The sequence below is a fragment of the Salmo salar genome, chromosome 02 (assembly GCF_965601325.2).
Source record: "Salmo salar chromosome 02, fSalSal1, whole genome shotgun sequence".
Lineage (NCBI taxonomy): Eukaryota > Metazoa > Chordata > Actinopteri > Salmoniformes > Salmonidae > Salmo > Salmo salar.
Genome location: NC_138292.1, coordinates 6,926,067 through 6,952,780, shown reverse-complemented (window position 1 = coordinate 6,952,780; position 26,714 = coordinate 6,926,067). Strand labels below are relative to the sequence as shown.

The 26,714-nt window shown below is 44.1% G+C and overlaps 1 protein-coding gene across 1 annotated transcript in view; it reads right to left on the bottom strand.

Moving 5' to 3' along the window:
- The window catches only part of LOC106573164 (thyroglobulin-like), an 85,566-nt gene that overhangs the window by 42,634 nt on the left and 16,218 nt on the right, over nucleotides 1–26,714 (bottom strand). Inside the window, exons 18-33 of the mRNA XM_082959374.1 lie at nucleotides 25,774–25,971; nucleotides 25,235–25,441; nucleotides 22,123–22,271; nucleotides 20,737–20,881; nucleotides 20,368–20,526; nucleotides 19,452–19,595; nucleotides 19,055–19,219; nucleotides 18,230–18,352; nucleotides 17,909–18,024; nucleotides 16,675–16,783; nucleotides 16,234–16,431; nucleotides 15,143–15,313; nucleotides 11,876–11,962; nucleotides 11,679–11,762; nucleotides 11,448–11,585; nucleotides 6,477–6,650 (exon numbers count right to left, since the gene is read on the bottom strand). Of these exons, the coding sequence (XP_082815500.1) occupies nucleotides 6,477–6,650; nucleotides 11,448–11,585; nucleotides 11,679–11,762; nucleotides 11,876–11,962; nucleotides 15,143–15,313; nucleotides 16,234–16,431; nucleotides 16,675–16,783; nucleotides 17,909–18,024; nucleotides 18,230–18,352; nucleotides 19,055–19,219; nucleotides 19,452–19,595; nucleotides 20,368–20,526; nucleotides 20,737–20,881; nucleotides 22,123–22,271; nucleotides 25,235–25,441; nucleotides 25,774–25,971 (2,367 nt within the window). The remainder of the gene's footprint in view (nucleotides 1–6,476; nucleotides 6,651–11,447; nucleotides 11,586–11,678; nucleotides 11,763–11,875; nucleotides 11,963–15,142; nucleotides 15,314–16,233; nucleotides 16,432–16,674; nucleotides 16,784–17,908; nucleotides 18,025–18,229; nucleotides 18,353–19,054; nucleotides 19,220–19,451; nucleotides 19,596–20,367; nucleotides 20,527–20,736; nucleotides 20,882–22,122; nucleotides 22,272–25,234; nucleotides 25,442–25,773; nucleotides 25,972–26,714) is intronic.

Genomic DNA, 26,714 nt, shown 5'->3' with positions numbered 1-26,714 from the left:
ATACAGAGGGAAGCACAGTTTTGGACAATATGTTACTGACCCCATTACCATAAGGCCCTGCATTTTGGTCTGGTGGGCATTTTCTGTACGTACAACATGTCTCGAATAACAACAGACAACAGGTTGCTGTTAAACGGGATGAGTTGGGGGTACTTGTGATAATATTATGTGATCTTGACTAGATAAAGTCTCCACTACTGTAGATAAGAGACTACATGTGACAGGTAGCAAATCATTTCCCTCAAAATCAAGTGGATTATTTTATTTCATTTTCCATCTGGTCTGCATCTAACTGCAAGGCAGTTAACCCAGTGTTCCCCGAAGACGTGGATGTTGATTAAGGCAGCCCTCCACACCTCTCTGATTCAGAGGGGTTGGGTTAAATGTAAAAGACACATTTCAGCTGAAGGCATTTAGTTGTACAACTGACTAGGTCTCCCCCTTTCCTTTCCTTTCCTCCCCACTGTGGCTCTAGTGATGGGGTAAGTCTAGACTCCTGCTTGAGGTGATTCATCTCATTACAGAGATATTGATTAAAACTACATCGGCTTAGAAAAAGAAGACATTTGTATTCATGGAACTAGTCACCAGTCTCTCAAGCATCTGTTAGTCTCTTCACTGCTTGTGTTTGGACTTGAACATTTAAAAATAATTGTCTTTGAGGGGGAAAAAAGGACACTGGACTAGAGTGTTGAATGTAATCCACTGTGTCAGTCTGGGTAGAGTTAGTTCCTGGGCTATGGAAGGACAGCAGCAGTGTTACATCATGTTATACTATCAGAGTGGTTAGAGCTCTATGATGATACAGATAGACAGACCTGTAGAGAAGCTCTATAATGATACAGATAGACCTGTAGAGAAGCTCTATAATGATACAGATAGACCTGTAGAGAAGCTCTATAATGATACAGACAGACCTGTAGAGAAGCTCTATAATGATACAGATAGACCTGTAGAGAAGCTCTATGATGATACAGATAGACCTGTAGAGAAGCTCTATAATGATACAGATAGACCTGTAGAGAAGCTCTATAATGATACAGATAGACCTGTAGAGAAGCTCTATAATGATACAGATAGACCTGTAGAGAAGCTCTATAATGATACAGATAGACCTGTAGAGAAGCTCTATAATGATACAGATAGACCTGTAGAGAAGCTCTATAATGATACAGACAGACCTGTAGAGAAGCTCTATAATGATACAGATAGACCTGTAGAGAAGCTCTATAATGATACAGATAGACATGTAGAGAAGCTCTATAATGATACAGACAGACCTGTAGAGAAGCTCTATGATGATACAGATACACCTGTAGAGAAGCTATATGATGATACAGATAGACCTGTAGAGAAGCTCTATAATGATACAGACAGACCTGTAGAGAAGCTCTATAATGATACAGACAGACCTGTAGAGAAGCTCTATAATGATACAGATAGACATGTAGAGAAGCTCTATAATGATACAGATAGACCTGTAGAGAAGCTCTATAATGATACAGATAGACCTGTAGAGAAGCTCTATAATGATACAGATAGACCTGTAGAGAAGCTCTATAATGATACAGATAGACCTGTAGAGAAGCTCTATAATGATACAGATAGACCTGTAGAGAAGCTCTATAATGATACAGATAGACATGTAGAGAAGCTCTATAATGATACAGACAGACCTGTAGAGAAGCTCTATGATGATACAGATAGACCTGTAGAGAAGCTATATGATGATACAGATAGACCTGTAGAGAAGCTCTATAATGATACAGACAGACCTGTAGAGAAGCTCTATAATGATACAAACAGACCTGTAGAGAAGCTCTATGATGATACAGATAGACCTGTAGAGAAGCTCTATAATGATACAGATAGACCTGTAGAGAAGCTCTATAATGATACAGATAGACCTCTAGAGAAGCTCTATAATGATACAGATAGACATGTAGAGAAGCTCTATAATGATACAGACAGACCTGTAGAGAAGCTCTATAATGATACAGATAGACCTGTAGAGAAGCTCTATAATGATACAGATAGACCTGTAGAGAAGCTCTATAATGATACAGATAGACCTCTAGAGAAGCTCTATAATGATACAGATAGACATGTAGAGAAGCAGTATAATGATACAGACAGACCTGTAGAGAAGCTCTATAATGATACAGATAGACCTGTAGAGAAGCTCTATAATGATACAGATAGACCTGTAGAGAAGCTCTATAATGATACAGATAGACCTGTAGAGAAGCTCTATAATGATACAGATAGACATGTAGAGAAGCTCTATAATGATACAGACAGACCTGTAGAGAAGCTCTATAATGATACAGATAGACATGTAGAGAAGCTCTATAATGATACAGACAGACCTGTAGAGAAGCTCTATAATGATACAGATAGACCTCTAGAGAAGCTCTATAATGATACAGATAGACATGTAGAGAAGCTCTATAATGATACAGACAGACCTGTAGAGAAGCTCTATAATGATACAGATAGACCTGTAGAGAAGCTCTATAATGATACAGATAGACATGTAGAGAAGCTCTATAATGATACAGATAGACCTGTAGAGAATTAATTGGAAGAAGAACTTTCTAAGTCATTGCAAACAAAGCATGTTCATCTCCACTCAGTTCCTGGAAAGCCTTTGGAGCTGTAGGCTTTGGCAAGATATTTGATTGGCCTTTTAGCCCATCAGCTAGTGGTACATCTGCTGCTGGAGTTTACAAGGGAGCAATTGTTTTGGGCCGTGCAGGGAGTGTGTGTGTGTGTGTGTGTGTGTGTGTGTGTGTGTGTGTGTGTGTGTGTGTGTGTGTGTGTGTGTGTGTGTGTGTGTGTAATAATGGTCCTCTTCCAGTGCTGAGTTTGCAGTGGGTATGTTCCCCTGCAGATATCAAAGGGTTCTTTATAATGATGAGTCACTGGTTCCACAGAGTCATGTTAATGAGGAAACCTCCACCTGCCGTACACCTCAGCAAGCATATTAAACACGTTTCATTAAGGTAAAGGTACTACTGAGCTAGCTAGCTGTTTTCAATACAACAGAAGCACACAAAGCACCATTTAGAAAGACATGCCACCCAGCTGAAAATCATATGGCTTGAATTAATCCACAACAAGGATCATTCTGTTTCACTGCTGCTGTGAAGATCAGGATATTAATAACAAGAGCTCTGGGTTACAGGCAAATGAATAGTCTGACAGCAGAGAGAGAAGGGGAGGGAAATGGAGAAGGGGATGGAAAGGGAGAAGGGGGAGGGAAAGGGAGAGAGGGGAGGGAAAGGGAGAAGAGGAGGGAAAGGGAGAAGAGGAGGGAAAGGGAGAGAAGGGGAGGGAAAGGGAGAGAGGGGGAGGGAAATGGAGAAGGGGATGGAAAGGGAGAAGGGGGAGGGAAAGGGGGAGGGAAAGGGGGAGGGAAAGGGGGAGGGAAAGGGAGGAGAGGGGGAGGGAAAGGGAGAGAGGGGGAGGGAAAGGGAGAGAGGAGGGAAAGGGAGAGGGAAAGGGAAAGGGAGAAGGGGGAGGGAAAGGGAGAGAGGGGGAGGGAAAGGGAGAGAGGGGGAGGGAAAGGGAGAGAGGGGGAGGGAAAGGGAGAGAGGAGGAGGGAAAGAGGGGGAGGGAAAGGGAGAGAGGGGGAGGGAAAGGGCGAGAGGGGGAGGGAAAGGGAGAAGAGGAGGGAAAGAGGGGGAGGGAAAGGGAGAAGAGGAGGGAAAGAGGGGGAGGGAAAGGGAGAGAGGGGGAGGGAAAGGGAGAGAGGGGGAGGGAAAGGGAGAAGAGGAGGGAAAGAGGGGGAGGGAAAGGGAGAGAGGGGGAGGGAAAGGGAGAGAGGGGGAGGGAAAGGGAGAAGGGGAGGGAAAGGGGGAGAGGGGAGGGAAAGGGAGAGAGGGGGAGGGAAAGGGAGAGAGGGGGAGGGAAAGGGAGAGAGGGGGAGGGAAAGGGAGAAGGGGGAGGGAAAGGGGGAGAGGGGGAGGGAAAGGGAGAGAGGGGGAGGGAAAGGGAGAAGGGGGAGGGAAAGGGGGAGAGGGGGAGGGAAAGGGAGAGAGGGGAGGGAAAGGGAGAAGGGGAGGGAAAGAGGGGGAGGGAAAGGGAGAGAGGGGGAGGGAAAGGGAGAGAGGGGGAGGGAAAGGGAGAGAGGGGGAGGGAAAGGGAGAGAGGGGGAGGGAAAGGGAGAAGGGGAGGGAAAGAGGGGGAGGGAAAGGGAGAGAGGGGGAGGGAAAGGGAGAGAGGGGGAGGGAAAGGGGGAGAGGGGGAGGGAAAGGGAGAGAGGGGGAGGGAAAGGGAGAGAGGGGGAGGGAAAGGGGGAGAGGGGGAGGGAAAGGGAGAGAGGGGGAGGGAAAGGGAGAGAGGGAAAGGGAGAAGGGGATGAAAAGGGAGAGAGGGGGAGGGAAAGGGAGAGAGGGGGAGGGAAAGGGAGAGAGGGGGAGGGAAAGGGAGAAGGGGATGAAAAGGGAGAGAGGGGGAGGGAAAGGGAGAGAGGGGGAGGGAAACGGGGGGGAGGAGGAGGGAAAGGGGGAGAGGGGGAGGGAAAGGGAGAGAGGGGGAGGGAAAGGGAGAAGGGGAGGGAAAGGGAGAAGGGGAGGGAAAGGGAGAAGGGGAGGGAAAGAGGGGGAGGGAAAGGGAGAGAGGGGGAGGGAAAGGGAGAGAAGGGGGAGGGAAAGGGAGAAGGGGATGAAAAGGGAGAGAGGGGGAGGGAAAGGGAGAGAGGGGGAGGGAAAGGGGGAGAGGGGGAGGGAAAGGGAGAAGGGGATGAAAAGGGAGAGAGGGGGAGGGAAAGGGAGAGAGGGGGAGGGAAAGGGAGAAGGGGATGAAAAGGGAGAGAGGGGGAGGGAAAGGGAGAGAGGGGGAGGGAAAGGGAGAGAGGGGGAGGGAAAGGGAGAGAGGGGGAGGGAAAGGGAGAGAGTGGGAGGGAAAGGGAGAAGGGGAGGGAAAGGGAGAGAGGGGGAGGGAAAGGGAGAGAGGGGGAGGGAAAGGGAGAAGGGGATGAAAAGGGAGAGAGGGGGAGGGAAAGGGAGAGAGGGGGAGGGAAAGGGAGAGAGGGGGAGGGAAAGAGGGGGAGGGAAAGGGAGAAGGGGGAGGGAAAGGGGGAGAGGGGGAGGGAAAGGGAGAGAGGGGGAGGGAAAGGGAGAGAGGGGGAGGGAAAGGGAGAGAGGGAGAGTGAGGGGGAGAGTGAGGGAGAGAGAGAGAGAGAGAGAGAGAGAGAGAGAGAGAGAGAGAGAAAAAGCAGATGCTCTTCAGAGAGCTGTATTGAACTTAACGTGACACTCAGGTTAGCTGTGACCACCAGTAGGACCATTGGCTGTGTCCACAAATGGCCATAGGGCTCTGGTCAAACGTAGTGCACTACATAGGGAATAGGGTGCCATTTGAATCACAGAATCTGACACAGACAACTAACTCAGTCACGGCACAACATACTAAAACACAGAGAATTCTGAACAAGTCAGTGGAGCTCTGTCAGTGGTATGTACTACGCACATAAACACAGACAGGAAACCTTCAAAACTGTCTCTTTTTTTGAAACCTCTTGCCAATTCACACAAGCTGAGAGATAAAAGCAAGAGATAGTATCACAACAGAGAAGAGTGGTTCTTTTCAACAGCAGCTAAATGGACACCCTGGTTTGTGTAACCTTGGAAAAGGCAGCCTGCTGTCATTTGAGCAAGATCACGCTACCGACATTACTCACAGGTCTACTTTCTCAACCTGCAGAGCTGCTCAAGTGTACGGCTGTGTCCCAAATGGTACCCTATTCCCTACATAATGCAATACTTTTAATGAACCCAGGTCAAAAGTAGTGCACTAAATAGGGAATAATGTGCCATTTGGGACGCACACTAAATAGGCGATCTAAATACATCCTCTCTGTTCCCTCTTCTAAGAGCCAGTCCCAAAATGGCACCCTATTCCCTTTACAGTGTGGTACTTTTGACTAGGCCCCATAGGGATCTGGTCAAAAGTAATGTAGTATATAGGCAATAGGGTGCCATTTTGGGAGCCACCCAGAGCCAAGCAGCGGCAGTCGTCCTAACTGCTGACATACAGCTGTGTTGACCTGTTGCTAGGAACAGGACCAAAACAAGCCTAGAATCACAAACAGCGAGGCTGCTGGGATTCCCAACTTCATCAGTCATTATGAAGTACAGGGAAGAAGGATGGGAAGACAACACTAGTGATGGCTGGGCTTCATGTTCAAATGCTTGATAATAGTTTGGATTGATAATAACTTGTGTAGTATATTAAGTCCGTAGCTGTTTTTCTAACTGGGTAAATAAAGTGACAGTGAGTAATTTGTCTTAATGTTTTAAATAGAAGGCTCTTAAACTAACCATTCATTTCCTTTCAGGCTAACCTCCCTTAATCCATATGTAAAGTATAAATACCTCTACCATACAATTATATATAGAACTTTAATAGGACTCTGTGGACTCAACGTTCTTGGTGTGTGAGGTGTGGGGTTGCTGGAGTTAAAGACTCACCCTTCTTGGTGTGAGCGGTGTGGGGTTGCTGGGGGAGCACAGGGCTGCAGGCCTGTCTCAGGGGTTTGTCGTAGGCCCCACACACCTGGGTGTCTGGGTACAGGGCGCAGGTAAAGTACACTGAGCTCTCATCTCTCACATCAGCCACGTGGCACAGCTCTTCCTCCTCACAGCCTGAAACACACAGAGAACACATGAAACACACAGAGGACACCTGAAACACACAGAGGACACCTGAAACACACAGAGGACACCTGAAACACACAGAGGACACCTGAAACACACAGAGGACACCTGAAACACACAGAGAACACCTGAAACACACAGAGGACACCTGACACACACAGAGGACACCTGAAACACACAGAGAACACATGAAACACACAGAGGACACCTGAAACACACAGAGGACACCTAAAACACACAGAGGACACCTAAAACACACAGAGGACACCTGAAACACACAGAGAACACATGAAACACACAGAGGACACCTGAAACACACAGAGGACACCTAAAACACACAGAGAACACATGAAACACACAGAGGACACCTGAAACACACAGAGGACACCTAAAACACACAGAGGACACCTGAAACACACAGAGGACACCTGAAACACACAGAGAACACATGAAACACACAGAGGACACCTGAAACACACAGAGGACACCTGAAACACACAGAGGACACCTGAAACACACAGAGGACACCTGAAACACACAGAGAACACATGAAACACACAGAGGACACCTGAAACACACAGAGGACACCTGAAACACACAGAGAACACATGAAACACACAGAGGACACCTGAAACACACAGAGGACACCTGAAACACACAGAGGACACCTGAAACTCCCTAAGTTTGTTTTACTCACTGCTTTAGCACACTCTGCCAACCCTGTCTGAATCCTGGCTTAGGAAAACCACCAAAAACCCTGAAATCTCCATCGCTAACTATAACATTTTCCACCAAGATAGAACTGCCAAAGGAGGCGGTGTTGCAATCTACCGTAAAGATAGCCTGCAGAGTTCTGTATTACTATCCAAGTCTGTACCCAAACAATTCTAGCTTCTACTTCTAAAAATGCACCTTTCCAGAAACAAGTCTCTCACTGTTGCCGCTTGCTATATACCACCCTCTGCCCCCAGCTGTGCCCTCGATGCCATATGTGAATTGATTGCCCCCCATCTATCTTCAGAGCTCGTGCTACTAGGTGACCTAAACTTGGACATGCTTAACACCCCGGCCATCCTACAATCTAAGCTTGATGCCCTCAATCTCGCACAAATTATCAATGAACCTACCAGGTACAACCCCAAATCTGTAAACACGGGCACCCTCATAGGTGTCATCTTAACTAACTCGCTCTCCAAATACACCTCTGCTGTTTTCAATCAAGATCTCAGCGATCACTGCCTCATTGCCTGCATCCGTAATGGGTCTGCGACCAAACGATGAGGGGTCATCACTGTCAAATGCTCTCTAAAACACTTCTGTTAGTAGGCCTTTCTAATCGACCTGGCCAGGGTATCCTGGAATGACATTGACCTCATCCCGTCAGTAGATGATGCCTGGCTATTCTTTAAAAGTGCCTTGCTCACCATCTTAACCTGTTTGGGATAGGGGGCAGTATTTTCACGGCCGGATAAAAAACGTACCTGATTTAATCTGGTTACTACTCTTGCCCAGAAACTAGAATATGCATATAATTTGTAGATTTGGAGAGAAAACACTCTTACATTTCTAAAACTGTTTGAATGGTGTCTGTGAGTATAACAGAACTCATATGGCAGGCAAAGACCTGAGAAGATTCCAGGCAGGAAGTGGCCTGTCTGACAATTTGTAGTCCTGCTGTTGCATCTCTATCAAAATTACAGCATCTGAGCTGTTACGTGACACTTTCTAAGGCTTCCATTGGCTCTCTAAAGCCTTTAGAAAGTGGAATGACATGTCTCCTGTCTCTGGGAAAAGTATAGGAGCAGAGTTTGTAAGTGGCCTGCCTGGGGACAGTGAGTCTGGAGATGCGCGTTCATGAGACCTCACCATTTTTTTCTTTCAGTCTTTGAATGAATACAACGTTGCCCGGTTGGAATATTATCGCTATTTGACGAGAAAAATAGCATAAAAATTGATTTTAAACAGCGTTTGACATGCTTCTAAGTACAGTAATGGAATATTTTGAATTTTTTTGTCACGAAATGCGCTCGCGCGTTACCCTTCGGATAGTGACCTGAACGCAAGAACAAAACGGAGGTATTTGGATATAACTATGGATTATTTGGAACCAAAACAACATTTGTTGTTGAAGTAGAAGTCCTGGGAGTGCATTCTGACGAAGAACAGCAAAGGTAATCCAATTTTTCTAATAGTAATTCTGAGTTTAGGCTGCCCCGACGTTGGCGGGTCTGAATAGCTAGCCTTGATGGCCGAGCTATGTACTCAGAATATTGCAAAATGTGCTTTTGCCGAAAAGCTATTTTAAAATCGGACATAGCGATTGCATAAAGGAGTTCTGTATCTATAATTCTTAAAATAATTGTTATGTATTTTGTCAACGTTTATCATGAGTAATTTAGTAAATTCACCGGAAGTTTTCGGTGGGTATGCTAGTTCTGAACATCACATGCCAATGTAAAAAGCTGTTTTTTGATATAAATATGAACTTGATTGAACAAAACATGCATGTATTGTATAACATAATGTCCTAGGAGTGTCATCTGATGAAGATCATCAAATGTTAGTGCTGCATTTAGCTGTGGTTTGGGTTTTTGTGACATATATGCTTGCTTTGAAAATGGCTGTGTGATTATTTGTGGCTATGTACTCTCCTGACATAATCTAATGTTTTGCTTTCGCTGTAAAGCCTTTTTGAAATCGGACAATGTGGTTAGATTAACGAGAGTCTTATCTTTAAAATGGTGTAAAATAGTTGATTGTTTGAGAAAATGTAATTGTGGTATTTTAGTTGGTTTGTATTTCGCGCCATGCGATGCCATTAGCTGTTGGCTAGGGGTTCCGCTGGCGGAACGGGGTTCCGCTAGCGGAACGTCTAGATGCAAGAGGTTAAATAAGCATGCCCCACTCAAAAAACTTAGAACTAGGAATAGATATAGTCCTTGGTTCACTCCAGACCTGTCTGCCTTTAACCAGCACAAAAACATCCTGTGGCGTTCTGCATTAGCATGGAATAGCCCCCGTGATATGCAACTTTTCAGGGAAGTTAGGAACAAATATACACAGGCAGTTAGGAAAGCTAAGGCTAGCTTTTTCAAACAGAAATTTGCATCCTGTAGTACTAACTCAAAAAACTGTGCAGCCGTATTCATCGACCTGGCCAAGGCTTTCGACTCTGTCAACCACCACATTCTTATTGGCAGACTCGACAGCCTTGGTTTCTCAAATGATTGCCTCGCTTGGTTTACCAACTACTTCACTGATAGAGTTCAGTGTGTCAAATCGGAGGGCCTGTTGTCCAGACCTCTGGCAGTCTCTATGGGTGTGCCAAAGGGTTCAATTCTCGGGCCGACTCTCTTCTCTCTATACATCAATGATGTTGCTCTTGCTGCAGGTGATTCTCTGATCCACCTCCACACAGACGACACCATTCTGTATACTTCTGGCCCCTCTTTGGACACTGTGTTAACTAACCTCCAGACGAGCTTCAATGCCATACAACTCTCCTTCCGTGACCTCCAACTGCTCTTAAACGCAAGTAAAACTAAATGCATGCTATTCAATCGATCACTGCCCGCACCTGCTCGCCCGTCCAGCATCACTACTCTGGACGGTTCTGACTTAGAATATGTGGACAACTACAAAAACCTAGGTGTCTGGTTAGACTGTAAACTCTCCTTCCAGACTCACATTAAGCATCTCCAATCCAAAATTAAATCTAGAATCGGCTTCCTATATCGCAACAAAGCATCCTTCACTCATGCTGCCAAACATACCCTCGTAAAACTGACCATCCTACCGATCCTCGACTTTGGTGATGTCATCTATAAAATAGCCTCCAACACTCTACTCAACAAACTGGATGCAGTCTATCACAGTGCCATCCTTTTTGTCACCAAAGCCCCATACACTACCCACCATTGCGACTTGTACGCTCTCGTTGGTTGGCCCTCGCTTCATACTCGTCGCCAAACCCACTGGCTACAGGTTATCTACAAGTCTCTGCTAGGTAAAGCCCTGCCTTATCTCAGCTCACTGGTCACCATAGCAGCACCCACCTGTAGCACGCGCTCCAGCAGGTATATCTCACTGGTCACCCCCAAAGCCAATTCCTCCTTTGGTCGTCTTTCCTACAGTTCTCTGCTGCCAATGACTGGAACGAACTGCAAAAATCTCTAAAGCTGGAGACTCATATCTCCCTCACTAGCTTTAAGCACCAGCTGTCAGAGCAGCTCACAGATCACTGCAGCTGTACATAGCCCATCTGTAAACAGCCCATCTATCTACCTACCTCATCCTCATACTGTATTTATTTATTTATCTTGCTCCTTTGCACCCCAGTATCTCTACTTGCACATTCATCTTCTGCACATCTACCATTCCAGTGTTTAATTGCTATATTGTAATTACTTCGCCACCATGGCCTATTTATTGCCTTAACTGACCTCATTTGCACTCACTGTATATAGACTTTTTGTTTTCTTTTGTTCTACTGTATTATTTACTGTATGTTTTGTTTATTCCATGTGTAACTCTGTGTTGTTGTATGTGTCGAATTGCTATGCTTTATCTTGGCCAGGTCGCTGTTGCAAATGAGAACTTGTTCTCAACTAGCCTACCTGGTTAAATAAACGTGAAATAAAAAAAAAAAATAAAAAACACACATTATACGAGTGCTAAAGATGAAGGCCATGTGATAGTAGTGAGAAACAACTGAAATATTCAGTGTATGAGATTGAAGGTGAATAGCTTTTGGAAAAGGCAAGACATGAAGCTGATATATCCTACGTTTCAGACACCACAGCTGAGCCTCCTGTGCAGAGAACTGATGTTTGAAGATCCAGTATTGCAGACTGGGGATGTCCTGTTCAGTGTCCACAACAACAGCACTGCTGTCCAGGGCCACAAACGTCTCCTTCACTGCAGCTATGTGACGTGACAGAATGAGGTACAGCGTAAGAAACAGTTGGTTTAGGTTTTGGTCCGTAGTAATAGGAGAATTAAGAAGGCTAAACTAACCCGACAGAACAACTCCGGGGGCTTGTTGTGGGAGGACACTGCTACAGGCTGGGGAGGTCTTGGGACGAGTGGTCATGTCAGACTCTGAAAGATGGATCATTTTAGCATGTGAGAAAGATAAGTCAAGACAACCCAGTAATGTTTATTCAGAAGTACATTGTTTTATACATCTGCATAAGGAATTAAATGTACAATACCTTTCCAGAGGTAAATGCCTTGGAACCCAATAATGGTGGCCTGGTAGTCAGTTTTGTTCTTGCTTGATGTTGGCAGAGCTGTATCCGCTGTGAGAGAAATATACTGACCATCACTTCATAACCACTAAGTTACAGAGTAACACTTCATAACCACTTAGTTACAGAGTAACACTTCATAACCACTTAGTTACAGAGTAACACTTCATAACCACTTAGTTAGAGTATAGTAACACTTCATAACCACATAGCTACAGAGTAACACTTCATAACCACTAAGTTACAGAGTAGAGTAACACTTCATAACCACTAAGTTAGAGTAGAGTAACACTTCATAACCACTTAGTTACAGAGTAGAGCAACACTTCATAACCACTTAGTTACAGAGTAACACTTCACAACCACATAGTAACAGAGTACAGTAACACTTCATAACCACTTAGTTACAGAGTAGAGTAACACTTCATAACCACTTAGTTACAGAGTAGAGTAACACTTCATAACCACTTAGTTACAGAATAGAGTAACACTTCATAACCACTTAGTTACAGAGTAGAGTAACACTTCATAACCACTTAGTTACAGAGTAACACTTCATAACCACATAGTAACAGAGTACAGTACCACTTCATAACCACTAAGTTACAGAGTAGAGTAACACTGCATAACCACTTAGTTACTGTGTGAAGTACCACTTCATAACCACTAAGTTACAGGGTAGAGTAACACTTCATAACCACTTAGTTACTGTGTGAAGTACCACTTCATAACCACATAGTAACAGAGTAGAGTACCACTTCATAACCACTTAGTTACAGAGTAGAGTAACACTTCATAACCACATAGTAACAGAGTAGAGTAACACTTCATAACCACTAAGTTACAGAGTAGAGTAACACTTCATAACCACTTAGTTACTGTGTGAAGTACCACTTCATAACCACTAAGTTACAGAGTAGAATAACACTTCATAACCACTTAGTTACAGAGTAACACTTCATAACCACTTAGTTACTGTGTGAAGTACCACTTCATAACCACTTAGTTACAGAGTAGAGTACCACTTCATAACCACTTAGTTACAGAGTAGAGTAACACTTCATAACCACTAAGTTACAGAGTAGAGTAACACTTCATAACCACTTAGTTACTGTGTGAAGTACCACTTCATAACCACTTAGTAACAGAGTAGAGTAACACTTCATAACCACTTAGTTACAGAGTAGAGTAACACTTCATAACCACTAAGTTACAGAGTAGAGTAACACTTCATAACCACTAAGTTACAGAGTAACACTTCATAACCACTTAGTTACTGTGTGAAGTACCAGTTCATAACCACTTAGTTACAGAGTAGAGTAACACTTCATAACCACGTAGTTACAGAGTAGAGTAACACTTCATAACCACTTAGTTACTGTGTGAAGTACCACTTCATAACCACTTAGTTACAGAGTAGGGAGTACCACTTCATAACCACTTAGTTACTGTGTGAAGTACCACTTCATAACCACTTAGTTACTGTGTGAAGTACCACTTTATAACCACTTAGTTACTGTGTGAAGTACCACTTCATAACCACTTAGTTACAGAGTAACACTTCATAACCACTAAGTTACAGAGTAGAGTAACACTTCATAACCACTTAGTTACAGAGTAGAGTAACACTTCATAACCACTAAGTTACAGAGTAGAGTAACACTTCATAACCACTTAGTTACTGTTTGAAGTACCACTTCATAACCACTTAGTTACAGAGTAGAGTAACACTTCATAACCACTTAGTTACTGTGTGAAGTACCACTTCATAATCACTTAGTTACAGAGTACCACTTCATAACCACTTAGTTACAGAGTAACACTTCATAACCACTTAGTTACAGAGTAACACTTCATAACCACTAAGTTACTGTGTGAAGTACCACTTCATAACCACTAAGTTACTGTGTGAAGTACCACTTCATAACCACTTAGTTACTGTGTGAAGTACCACTTCATAATCACTTAGTTACAGAGTACCACTTCATAACCACTTAGTTACAGAGTAACACTTCATAACCACTAAGTTACAGAGTAGAGTAACACTTCATAACCACTTAGTTACAGAGTAGAGTAACACTTCATAACCACTTAGTTACAGAGTAGAGTAACACTTCATAACCACTTAGTTATAGAGTAGAGTAACACTTCATAACCACTTAGTTACAGAGTAACACTTCATAACCACTTAGTTACAGAGTAACACTTCATAACCACTTAGTTACAGAGTAGAGTAACACTTCATAACCACATAGTTACAGAGTAGAGTACCACTTCATAACCACTTAGTTACAGAGTAGAGAAACACTTCATAACCACTAAGTTACAGAGTAGAGTACCACTTCATAACCACTTAGTTACAGAGTAGAGTAACACTTCATAACCACATAGTAACAGAGTAGAGTAACTCTTCATAACCACTAAGTTACAGAGTATAGTAACACTTCATAACCACATAGTTACAGAGTAGAGTACCACTTCATAACCACTTAGTTACAGAGTAGAGTACCACTTCATAACCACTTAGTTACAGAGTAGAGTAACACTTCATAACCACATAGTAACAGAGTAGAGTAACTCTTCATAACCACTAAGTTACAGAGTATAGTAACACTTCATAACCACATAGTTACAGAGTAGAGTACCACTTCATAACCACTTAGTTACAGAGTAGAGTAACACTTCATAACCACTTAGTTACAGAGTAACACTTCATAACCACTTAGTAACAGAGTACAGTACCACTTCATAACCACTTAGTTACAGAGTAGAGTACCACTTCATAACCACTAAGTTACAGAGTAGAGTACCACTTCATAACCACTTAGTTACAGAGTAGAGTACCACTTCATAACCACTAAGTTACAGAGTAGAGTACCACTTCATAACCACTTAGTTACAGAGTAGAGTACCACTTCATAACCACTTAGTTACAGAGTAGAGTACCACTTCATAACCACTAAGTTACAGAGTAGAGTACCACTTCATAACCACTTAGTTACAGAGTAGAGTAACACTTCATAACCACTTAGTTACAGAGTACAGTATCATCATCTAGTCCACCTATACTGTACAGGCAGGTTTCCTGGACACAGCTTCAGCCTCGTCTTTGACCCCAAAGTATTTCCATTGGAGATCCTTAATTGAGCTTTAAGTCCAGGACTAGGTTTAATCTGTGTCTGGGAAAATGTCCTTAAATGTTAGGATAATAGTGTAGGTAGATATCCTTACTGATGGTCAAGTCTTGTCCTCCAAAGTTAAAGATGAACTGTTTCTGCAGTTTGTTGTAGGTGACTCCAGCCCCACAGATCCTGTTAGCCTTGGCCAAGCCAGACACATCCCAGTCTGCCTCACTGCATAGCAACATGTCTGGGTAGCTCAGCAGTCCACACATAATGGTACCTGGATGGACAGAGAGAGACAGAGACAGAATGATAGAGAGAGAGAGAGAGAGAGAGAGAGAGAGAGAGAGAGAGAGAGAGAGAGAGAGAGAGAGAGAGAGAGAGAGGAGGGGGGGGAGATGTCAAGAATTTAATTGCTCATCAATGATAATAAAATATAATATATTGAGATTTACATTGGTTCAGGATGTGCATTGGTTTTTATAAACTGGGTGGTTCGAGCCCTGAATGCTGATTGGCTGAAAGCCGTGGTATATTAGACCATATACCATGGGTATGACAAAACATGTATTTTTACTGCTCTAATTATGTTGGTAACCAGTTTATGATAGCAATAAGGCACCTCGGGAGTTAGAGATATATGGCCAATATAACACGTCTAAGGGCTGTATCTTAAGGCTCCAGAGTGGCGCAGCGGTCTAAGGCACTGCATCTCAGTGCTAGAGGCGTCACTACAGGTCCTGGTTCAATTCCAGGCTGTATCACATCCGGCCGTGATTGGGAGTCCCATAGGGCGGTGCACAATTGGCCCAGCGTCTTCCGGGTTTGGCCGGGGTAGGCCATCATTGTAAATAAGAATTTGTTCTTAACTGACTTGGTTAGATAAAGGTTGAATAAAGGATATATATATATTTTTTTTAAACAGCCCTTAGCCGTGTTATATTGGCCATATACCACACCCCCTCAGGCCTTATTGCTTAAATATCCAACCTATTGGAAATTGGCTAAGATTCAATAAGTGTATGAGCTTCCTCACTAAGCAGCATCACACAACGTGGTTCTGGATGCTGTCTTCACATATGACACAGCCTTTTTAGCTCGGTCCGTTTGTGCTCTTGTCCACTCCATTGATGTCTTGGCATGACAAGCAGTTGGGCATGCTAGCACAAACAGACTGGCACTCAGCCTACAGCCTTTTACCTCCGTTGAGAACGTTCTGGTTGAGGATGAAGCCATCACAGCAGGTGTTCCGGGTACACTCGTCCTGACAGAAACGATGGACGTCGGTCAGAGTGGTTCTTTCAGCTGCAAACACCATGGTATGGTACACACCAGAACTGGCCTTACGGAAACTCAACCTTTCAAAGGTCTTCTGGGCCTTACTGGTGAATTCATGACCTATGATACAGAGAGAGACTGATTCTCATGGTTTGGTAGAGAAACGCAGCTGCATTTGAAGCAGGAAAAAATTAAATAGATTCATGTCTGATTGTACAGTAGGTGAATTCCTTATTCTATTGAGAGGAGCTAGAGAGAGAGGACTTCATGGACTGTTATGAGAGGGGAGCACAAAGAACAGGATGGACGTTGTGGATTTCAGCAGAGTCACTTTATAAGAGGACAAACAAGCTCATACTGAACCTTTCTTCCTGATGACCGTGACGTTCCGTCTGTCAGCCCCGTTCACCTTCAGAGAACAGCTCAGGTTCTGGAACATATCAGCACCTGCATTTCCCAGGAACCCTTTGGTCTGGGAATCACAAGGAAAGGGGACACTTGAAAAAGTTATCACACACCCAACAATATCAAATGGAAACAGCAGTTACAGCCAAACAGTTTCAAAAACATCAAACCTACTATGTCAATTTGGTGTGTTGATTTGTTCTGCGATGAATAATTGAATATAATGCGATAGTAACATTTCTGAGAGATTATAGTGATGTTCCTTGTTTGATTAGATGAGCCCTAATGACCCTGTAACCCTCTTCTATCTCCTGTAGTGTGAATCAGGGGTCCAGAGCCCTAATGACCCTGTAACCCTCTTCTATCTCCTGTAGTGTGAATCAGGGGTCCAGAGCCCTAATGACCCTGTAACCCTCTTCTATCTCCTGTAGTGTGAATCAGGGGTCCAGAGCCCTAATGACCCTGTAACCCTCTTCTATCTCCTGTAGTGTGAATCAGGGGTCCAGAGCTCTAATGACCCTGTAACCCTCTTCTATCTCCTGTAGTGTGAATCAGGGGTCCAGAGCCCTAATGACCCTGTAACCCTCTTCTATCTCCTGTAGTGTGAATCAGGGGTCCAGAGCTCTAATGACCCTGTAACCCTCTTCTATCTCCTGTAGTGTGAATCAGGGGTCCAGAGCTCTAATGACCCTGTAACCCTCTTCTATCTCCTGTAGTGTGAATCAGGGGTCCAGAGCCCTAATGACCCTGTAACCCTCTTCTATCTCCTGTAATGTGAATCAGGGGTCCAGAGCCAGCTAATGACCCTGTAACCCTCTTCTATCTCCTGTAATGTGAATCAGGGGTCCATGACATAGGTTGCTTCCCAAATATCACCCTACACCCTTTATAGAGCACTGCCTTTGACCAGTGGTGTAAAGTACTTCAGTAAAAATACTTTAAAGTACTACTTAAGTAGTTTTTTAGGGTTTCTGTACTTTACTACTTATATCAATTATGAATGACTTTCACTTTTACTTGAGTTATTTTCTATTAAGGTACCTTTACTTTGACTCAAGTATACCAATTGAGTCCTTTTTCCACCACTGCTTTTGACCAGAGCCCACAGAGCACTATATAAGAAATGTGGGTTCCATTTGGGACAGGTCCATACTGTGGAGGGAGAAAAAGACAGATTGTGGACGTCCCATACTTGCTCAGAGGTTTCGCATTGGATGTTAGCAGCGTCGGTGCTGTAGAGTTCACAGTGACTTTGTCCTTCTTCTGCGTAAAGGACAACGTAAAGACAAGTCTGGACCTGGGCACAAGCTGGGGATTGACACAAACATAACCAATGTTTTACACTAGTGGTTTTGGTATATAAACACGTAGTGCGTCAGAAATTGCACCCTATTCCCTATATAGTGTATGACTTTTGACCAGGGACCATAGGCCTGTAGTAAGGAACTCACGCTACAGGGAATCGGGTGCCATTTGTGACACATCCTTTTATTGTGGAAAAGGATGACCTCACCTAACACACACGTCCTGAGTTGTTTCTCCATGGTCGTGTCTGACGTCTCTGAGCTGAGGACAACATAGTCTTCTGCTGCTGGAGAAAACGCTGATCTGGGAACTGTCTCAAACCTCTCCAGAACTGCAGAAGGAGAAATGGAAACATTAGGATACACAACAACAAAATGAAGGTGTCTTGACACACAAAAATAGACAAACTTCACAAATTCATTTTTTTGTTTTTGAATGTTTTTCTCTTGCTTACACAACAAATTGACATTACTCTAGCACTTCAGTCATTCCTGTACTGTATATATAATATGTATAAATATACCACTTGACGTAATATGAGTTCCTTTTAGTTAAAAAAAATACAAAATAAAGTACAAGAAAGGTTGCAACTTTGAACTGTTGACTAAGAGCATAGCAGCACAAGTAGAGGTCACACACAAAACTCTTCAAATCCTAATAACATTGTTGAGCATGATTCCTAGGTTTAGTCTCTCTCTAGTGATCCTCAGACAGAACCTGAGTCACAGGAAGTGGTCCAACTGGCACCCTATGCAGTACACTACTTTTGACCAAAGCCCAATGGTCCCTGGCCAAAATAGGAAGTATGGCTCCATTTGGGACGCGTACAGTGTGACTCAGGTATCTATTGATGTTTCAGCCATGTGTTAAAACACTGGTCCATAAAAAAACTTAAAATAGACCTGAGTCACCTGACTAAGAACTTCTCGCTCAAACTGTTTGTTTGTTTCCAGTCCACAGAGACAATACATTCACTTTCTGGGGCAGCAATACAAGAGACTCTTTGTTCTTAAAACGCTGACCCAGACAGTACCTGAACATTCTCCCTCAGACAGAGGCTGGCCAGTGGTTGTCCACTCCAGCTGCTCTCCGCTGGACGTCACACAGCGCCACCTCCTGGTCTGGATGTCCTGCTGGGCCAACAGGAAGTCCCCTCCCTCTGAACACATCAGGTCACTGCGCTGGCACTCTGTCAAACCTGGACATTGCAAAAAACTCATATAAACAACCGTGGGTGAATTGAGCAGTTAAGCTGCCTATGTTTAGGGGATAGGACGATGGTCCAAGACCTTAGTAAATATCATAGATCTACATAATAATAAAGTCAAATATACTCCCCAATGCTCTCAAACACTGGGTGAGCTGAGCAACAGAAGCCCAGCGGTAATAAGGAACCCAAAGAGGTCCATGTTTCCCATCTCCTCACTCACAGTGTGCGGCAGTGGAAGCTCCGTTAGAGGACGTGCCTTTAGGACACATGGTACAGAAGTCTGTCCCCTCCTGGTCTTGGTAGGAGCCCTGAGGACAGGGAGAACACACACCTCCACTGGAAAACATACCCGCAGGACACACCACTATAGGGGAGAGAGAGAGAGAGAGAGAGAGAGAGAGGAGAGAGAGAGAGAGAGAGAGAGAGAGAGAGAGAGAGAGAGAGAGAGAGAGAGAGAGAGAGAGTGAGAAGGAGAGAGAAAGAGAGAGGGGCGAGAGAGGGAAAGAGGAAATAGAGGGAGAAAAGAAAGATGGAGGGAAAGAGAGAGAAAAGAGCGAGTGAGAGAAAAGAAAGATGGAGGGAGAGATAGAAAAGAAAGGTGGAGGGAGAGAGAGAGAGGAGAGGGAGAGAGAGAGAGAGAGAGAGAGGGAGAGAGGGAGAAAAGAAAGATGGAGGGAGAGAGGGAGAGAGAGAGAAAAGAAAGATGAGAGAGAGAGGGAGAGAGAGAGAAAAGAAAGATGAGAGAGAGGAGAGAGAGAGAGGGAGAGAGAGAGAAAAGAAAGATGGAGAGAGGAGAGAGAGAGAAAAGAAAGATGAGGGGGAGCGAGAGAGAGAGAGAGAGAGAGAGAGAGAAAAGAGAGAGAAAGAGAGAGAGCAAGAGAGAGAAAAGAAAGATGGAGAAGGGGATAGAGAGAGAGGAGAGAGAGAAGAGAGAGAGAGGAGAGGAGAGAGGAGAGAGAGAAAAGAGAGAGAGAGAGAAAGGGAGGGTGTGTGTTATACATTCAGTTACTAATAATGCTGTCATCCGGGTCGTGACCTTTAGTAAATCAGTAAGTATGCACTTTTATTTCATATGAACTGATATACAGTAGTTCAGGCCAGGTTGTGTTTTAGGGGGACAGGTAATAAGGACGTACCACATCCTGTTCCAACACGCTGGTAGCCATTGGAACAGCCAAAGTCAGGTGCTGAGGTAGAGAGGACTCTGGGTTCAGATGTCAAGAGGGAGCGGTAGGGGTCACTACCCATCAGGCCTAGCAGCCCATCCAACAGCCTGTCCTCACTGAGCGCCACATCTGGAAACAGATGATTCACTAATGACTTACATTCCACAAATACTTCTGTTGTACCATTCAATGAAACATGAAAAGGCGCGTTGCACACCTCCAATAAAATATACACACAAAGTCAAAGTTTAAAATGCAGAAACTAGTCTTGAGACATATTTAAGGGGTGTGAGACAGTATTTGTGGCTTTCATTGAGAAATATTGTCTGTGCTCCTTACCGACGTCATGCAGGTCTGGCAGAACAGAGACAGGAAGGTCTGAGAGAAGAGCCCTCCAGCTGACCTGAACACTGACACTTTCCTCACTCACACACTCTACAGAGACGGACGACTCATCACACACTGACACAGAGCTGAACATCAGCTAGAACAGGAGAGACACAGTAGTTAGCCAACCTGTACAGACTCATCACACACTGACACAGAGCTGAACATCAGCTAGAACAGGAGAGACACAGTAGTTAGCCAACCTGTACAGACTCATCACACACTGACACAGAGCTGAACATCAGCTAGAACAGGAGAGACACACAGTAGTTAGCCAACCTGTACAGACTCATCACACACTGACACAGAGCTGAACATCAGCTAGAACAGGAGAGACACAGTAGTTAGCCAACCTGTACAGACTCATCACACACTGACACAGAGCTGAACATCAGCTAGAACAGGAGAGACACAGTAGTTAGCCAACCTGTACAGACTCATCACACACTGACACAGAGCTGAACATCAGCTAGAACAGGAGAGACACACAGTAGTTAGCCAACCTGTACAGACTCATCACACACTGACACAGAGATGAAGGTCACAGTAGTTAGCCAACCTGTACAGACTCATCACACACTGACACAGAGCTGAACATCAGCTAGAACAGGAGAGACACACAGTAGTTAGCCAACCTGTACAGATGTACAATCTTAATTTGATCTCCCTGCTGCAGAAGAACTTTCCTGCAATGCAGGACATTTTACATTTGAAAAGTATTTGAGGTTTAAAAAGGCTTCTGAAGTTTGTAATTCCCACTTTCAGACTTGATTTTCCTTTATGAAAAAGATATCAACCCTTAAAAAAATTGCTCATTAATTATAATCCACATAATAATGAATATTTCCTGTTGCTGGAGGACTATTTTCCTGCTCTAGCAAACTGGCTCAAATGAAGATCCTACATCTGTAGCTAGCCAACTAGCTTCCTGTCCAGTGGTTGTGCATCAAGCTGCTTTACGCTACAGTTCTGTCTCAGACAAGGCTTCATTAGTCAACTATAGACAACTAGCTGTCGTACAAAACAGTCCATATCATTAAATCAATAAATCATGCATGTATATTGTCTAGAGAGCGTATAGGGCTGTGTTTATGAATACATCTGTAGTTAATGAGTTTAGTGTTTTCTAAGAACGTATGTTTTGCATTAGTTCAGGAATATCTCCTGCAGGCACCTTTCCATTCAAAGCAAGTTACACATGGTTTCACTATCTGTTATTGAAACAGTAGATAGCAGACATTCAGACACACACACACACACACACACACACACACACACACACACACACACACACACACACACACACACACACACACACACACACACACACACACCAACCTGCAGGCTGCAGAGACCCTTGGCCCTCATGTCGTGGAGTAGAGAGATCTGCAGGCTGGAGTGGAGGGTGGAGCTGCAGGGTCCCTGGCCTGGAGGCAGGGCGAGCTGGAGCACCACAGAGGTCTGGATGGTTTGCAGCACCTGAAGTCCTGGAACACACAGAGACAGACACAGAGACAGACACAGAGACAGACACAGAGACAGACACAGAGACAGACACAGAGACAGACACAGACACAGAGACAGAGACAGACACAGAGACAGACACAGAGACAGACACAGAGACAGACACAGAGACAGACACAGAGACAGACACAGACACAGAGACAGACACAGAGACAGACACAGAGACAGACACAGAGACAGACACAGAGACAGACACAGAGACAGACACAGACACAGAGACAGAGACATGACACAGAGACAGAGACAGAGACAGACACAGACAGACACAGAGACAGACACAGAGACATGACATAAGAGACAGACACATGACACAGAGACATGACACAGAGACATGACACAGAGACATGACACAGAGACAGACACAGAGACAGACACAGAGACATGACATAAGAGACAGACACATGACACAGAGACATGACACAGAGACATGACACAGAGACATGACACAGAGACAGACACAGAGACAGACACAGAGACAGACACAGAGACAGACACAGAGACAGACACAGACACAGAGACAGAGACATGACACAGAGACAGAGACAGAGACAGAGACAGACACAGACAGACACAGAGACAGACACAGAGACATGACATAAGAGACAGACACATGTGTCATGACACAGAGACATGACACAGAGACATGACACAGAGACATGACACAGAGACAGACACAGAGACAGACACAGAGACAGACACAGAGACAGACACAGAGACAGACACAGACACAGAGACAGACACAGAGACAGAGACATGACACAGAGACAGAGACAGAGACAGACACAGACAGACACAGAGACAGACACAGAGACAGACACAGAGACAGACACAGAGACATGACATAAGAGACAGACACAGAGACAGACACAGAGACATGACATAAGAGACATGACATAAGAGACAGACACAGAGACAGACACAGAGACATGACACAGAGACATGACACAGAGACATGACACAGAGACATGACACAAGAGACATGACACAAGAGACATGACACAAGAGACAGACACAGAGGCAGACACAGAGGCAGACACAGAGGCAGACACAGAGGCAGACACAGAGACAGACACAGAGGCAGACACAGAGGCAGACACAGAGGCAGACACAGAGGCAGACACAGAGACATGACACAGAGACATGACATCATGAAGTCTAGACTCCAAAGCCCTGCCAAACACACAGTGATTCCATCAAACTGTACACAGCACTGATTACAGTGTGAAGCATCAACGGTCCAAGAGAGACGTAAACAGTCAGACATGAGCAACAACTGAACACTGAGGGAGTTAACAACTTCCCTTTAACATCAGGACACTTTCACTACTAGATAGTCTATGAGTGTTATGTCTGAATGTCAACTACCCTGTTTTTCAGACAGACAGGAGGTCTGGTCATTCTGTGTTAGACTACACACTGTGGAGGTCTGGTCATTCTGTGTTAGACTACACACTGTGGAGGTCTGGACATTCTGTGTTAGACTACACACTGTGGAGGTCTGGTCATTCTGTGTTAGACTACACACTGTGGAGGTCTGGTCATTCTGTGTTAGACTACACACTGTGGAGGTCTGGTCATTCTGTGTTAGACTACACACTGTGGAGGTCTGGTCATTCTGTGTTAGACTACACACTGTGGAGGTCTGGTCATTCTGTGTTAGACTACACACTGTGGAGGTCTGGTCATTCTGTGTTAGACTACACACTGTGGAGGTCTGGTCATTCTGTGTTAGACTACACACTGTGGAGGTCTGGTCATTCTGTGTTAGACTACACACTGTGGAGGTCTGGTCATTCTGTGTTAGACTACACACTGTGGAGGTCTGGACATTCTGTGTTAGACTACACACTGTGGAGGTCTGGTCATTCTGTGTTAGACTACACACTGTGGAGGTCTGGTCATTCTGTGTTAGACTACACACTGTGGAGGTCTGGACATTCTGTGTTAGACTACACACTGTGGAGGTCTGGTCATTCTGTGTTAGACTACACACTGTGGAGGTCTGGACATTCTGTGTTAGACTACACACTGTGGAGGTCTGGTCATTCTGTGTTAGACTACACACTGTGGAGGTCTGGTCATTCTGTGTTAGACTACACACTGTGGAGGTCTGGTCATTCTGTGTTAGACTACACACTGTGGAGGTCTGGTCATTCTGTGTTAGACTACACACTGTGGAGGTCTGGTCATTCTGTGTTAGACTACACACTGTGGAGGTCTGGTCATTCTGTGTTAGACTACACACTGTGGAGGTCTGGTCATTCTGTGTTAGACTACACACTGTGGAGGTCTGGTCATTCTGTGTTAGACTACACACTGTGGAGGTCTGGTCATTCTGTGTTAGACTACACACTGTGGAGGTCTGGTCATTCTGTGTTAGACTACACACTGTGGAGGTCTGGTCATTCTGTGTTAGACTACATACTGTGTACATCTGCTAAATCAGATCATGTTAAGCTTGGCAGAAGTTACATCTTTTAACAGGAAGCTTGAGATAATTTCCTAGGTCATTGAGGCAAACCAGAAGTCCCAATACGGTTTGAATATTCAGAAATTGAGAGAGAGACAGAGATACTCTCGGAGAGAGAGAGAGAACGAGAGAGAGGGAGAAAGAGAGAGAGAGCGAGCGATGGCGAGAAAGAGAGAGAGAGAGAGAGAGAGAGAGAGAGAGAGAGAGAGACAGATAGAGTGAGATACAGAGAGAGACAGACAGAGAGAGCGTGTGAGAGAGAGAGTGAGAGAGACAGATAGAGACACAGAGAGAGACAGAGAGATAGATAGAGCGAGACACAGATAGAGATAGACATATTGCATTTTAGGGATAATAAAAAATCTCTACTGTACAGAGCCAGAGAGAGGGAGAAAGCCAGCCAGACAGACAGACAGAATATGGGGTGTTTGTTTAATGTGGTGTGTGGTTAGTTACTCTGGCAGGCTTGAGGAAGTGGGGCCTCTGTCACCCAGGCTCTGGTCTCCACGTCACACAATAACTGCATGTTCACAGGAAGAGCGCTTTCGTAACCCAGGTGACAGATGAGTTCACAGTTCTGCTGGCCACCAATCACGTCAGAGTGACAGACCACGTCACCGTGGGTAACGATGGTGTCAGAGAACGGAGAGGGACACTGGGGACCTGGAGACAGAGAGAACATAGGTAATTAGATGGAAGACAAAGTTTTACTGAGATGAGTAAATAAATAGTGACTTTTAATATGAAGTGTTTGTCTCTCTTTTTGTACAGCTAGAATAAGCTTTTGGTAACAGATGGGATATTGTTATGGGCCAACTAAACTCTTTCCTGTGTGTGTGTGTGTGTGTGTGTGTGTGTGTGTGTGTGTGTGTGTGTGTGTGTGTGTGTGTGTGTGTGTGGTGTGTGTGTGTGTGTGTGTGCTTATGTACAGAGTATGTGTTTACAAAGCACCTGCGGCCATCTTTAAACATCCAGTACATATATACCAGACTTACTGTCACAGGCTGGGGTCTTCCCCGTGCCACGTGGGGTCCTGGTTCCAGGCAGCTCCTGTCCGTCAGTCTGAGACACACACCAGCAGTCTGTCTGGTCACACTGCAGCGGGGAGAACAGCCTTCCATCCACCTGGCACTCCGCCTCATAACCCACCACAGACTGACCTCTGTCTTTCAACAACTGGCACCAGCTAGGACCTAGACACACACATGGGGACAGACGAGGAGATGGCTTTAAAAATATCATCCTGTTTTACATGTTCAACCTTTTGATTTAGCAAATTGCAGACAGCTTACAAGATGTGAAATAGTTGAGTCCTTCAGATGGACTTGATATACAATGTGTTATAAAATTAAATGATATTTCTTCAAAGTGAAGTATATGAACATGTCTGTCCCAAAATGGTTGAATCACTATGTGATTGATTGTTATGTGATTGATTGTTATATGTGATTGTTATATGTGATTGATTGTTATAAGTGATTGATTGTTATAAGTGATTGATTGTTATAAGTGATTGTTATATGTGATTGATTGTTATAAGTGATTGATTGTTATAAGTGATTGATTGTTATATGTGATTGATTGTTATAAGTGATTGATTGTTATAAGTGATTGATTGTTATATGTGATTGATTGTTATATGTGATTGATTGTTATAAGTGATTGATTGTTATATGTGATTGATTGTTATATGTGATTGATTGTTATAAGTGATTGATTGTTATATGTGATTGATTGTTATAAGTGATTGATTGCTATATGTGATTGATTGTTATAAGTGATTGATTGCTATATGTGATTGATTGTTATATGTGATTGATTGTTATAAGTGATTGATTGTTATATGTGATTGATTGTTATAAGTGATTGATTGTTATATGTGATTGATTGTTATAAGTGATTGATTGCTATATGTGATTGATTGTTATAAGTGATT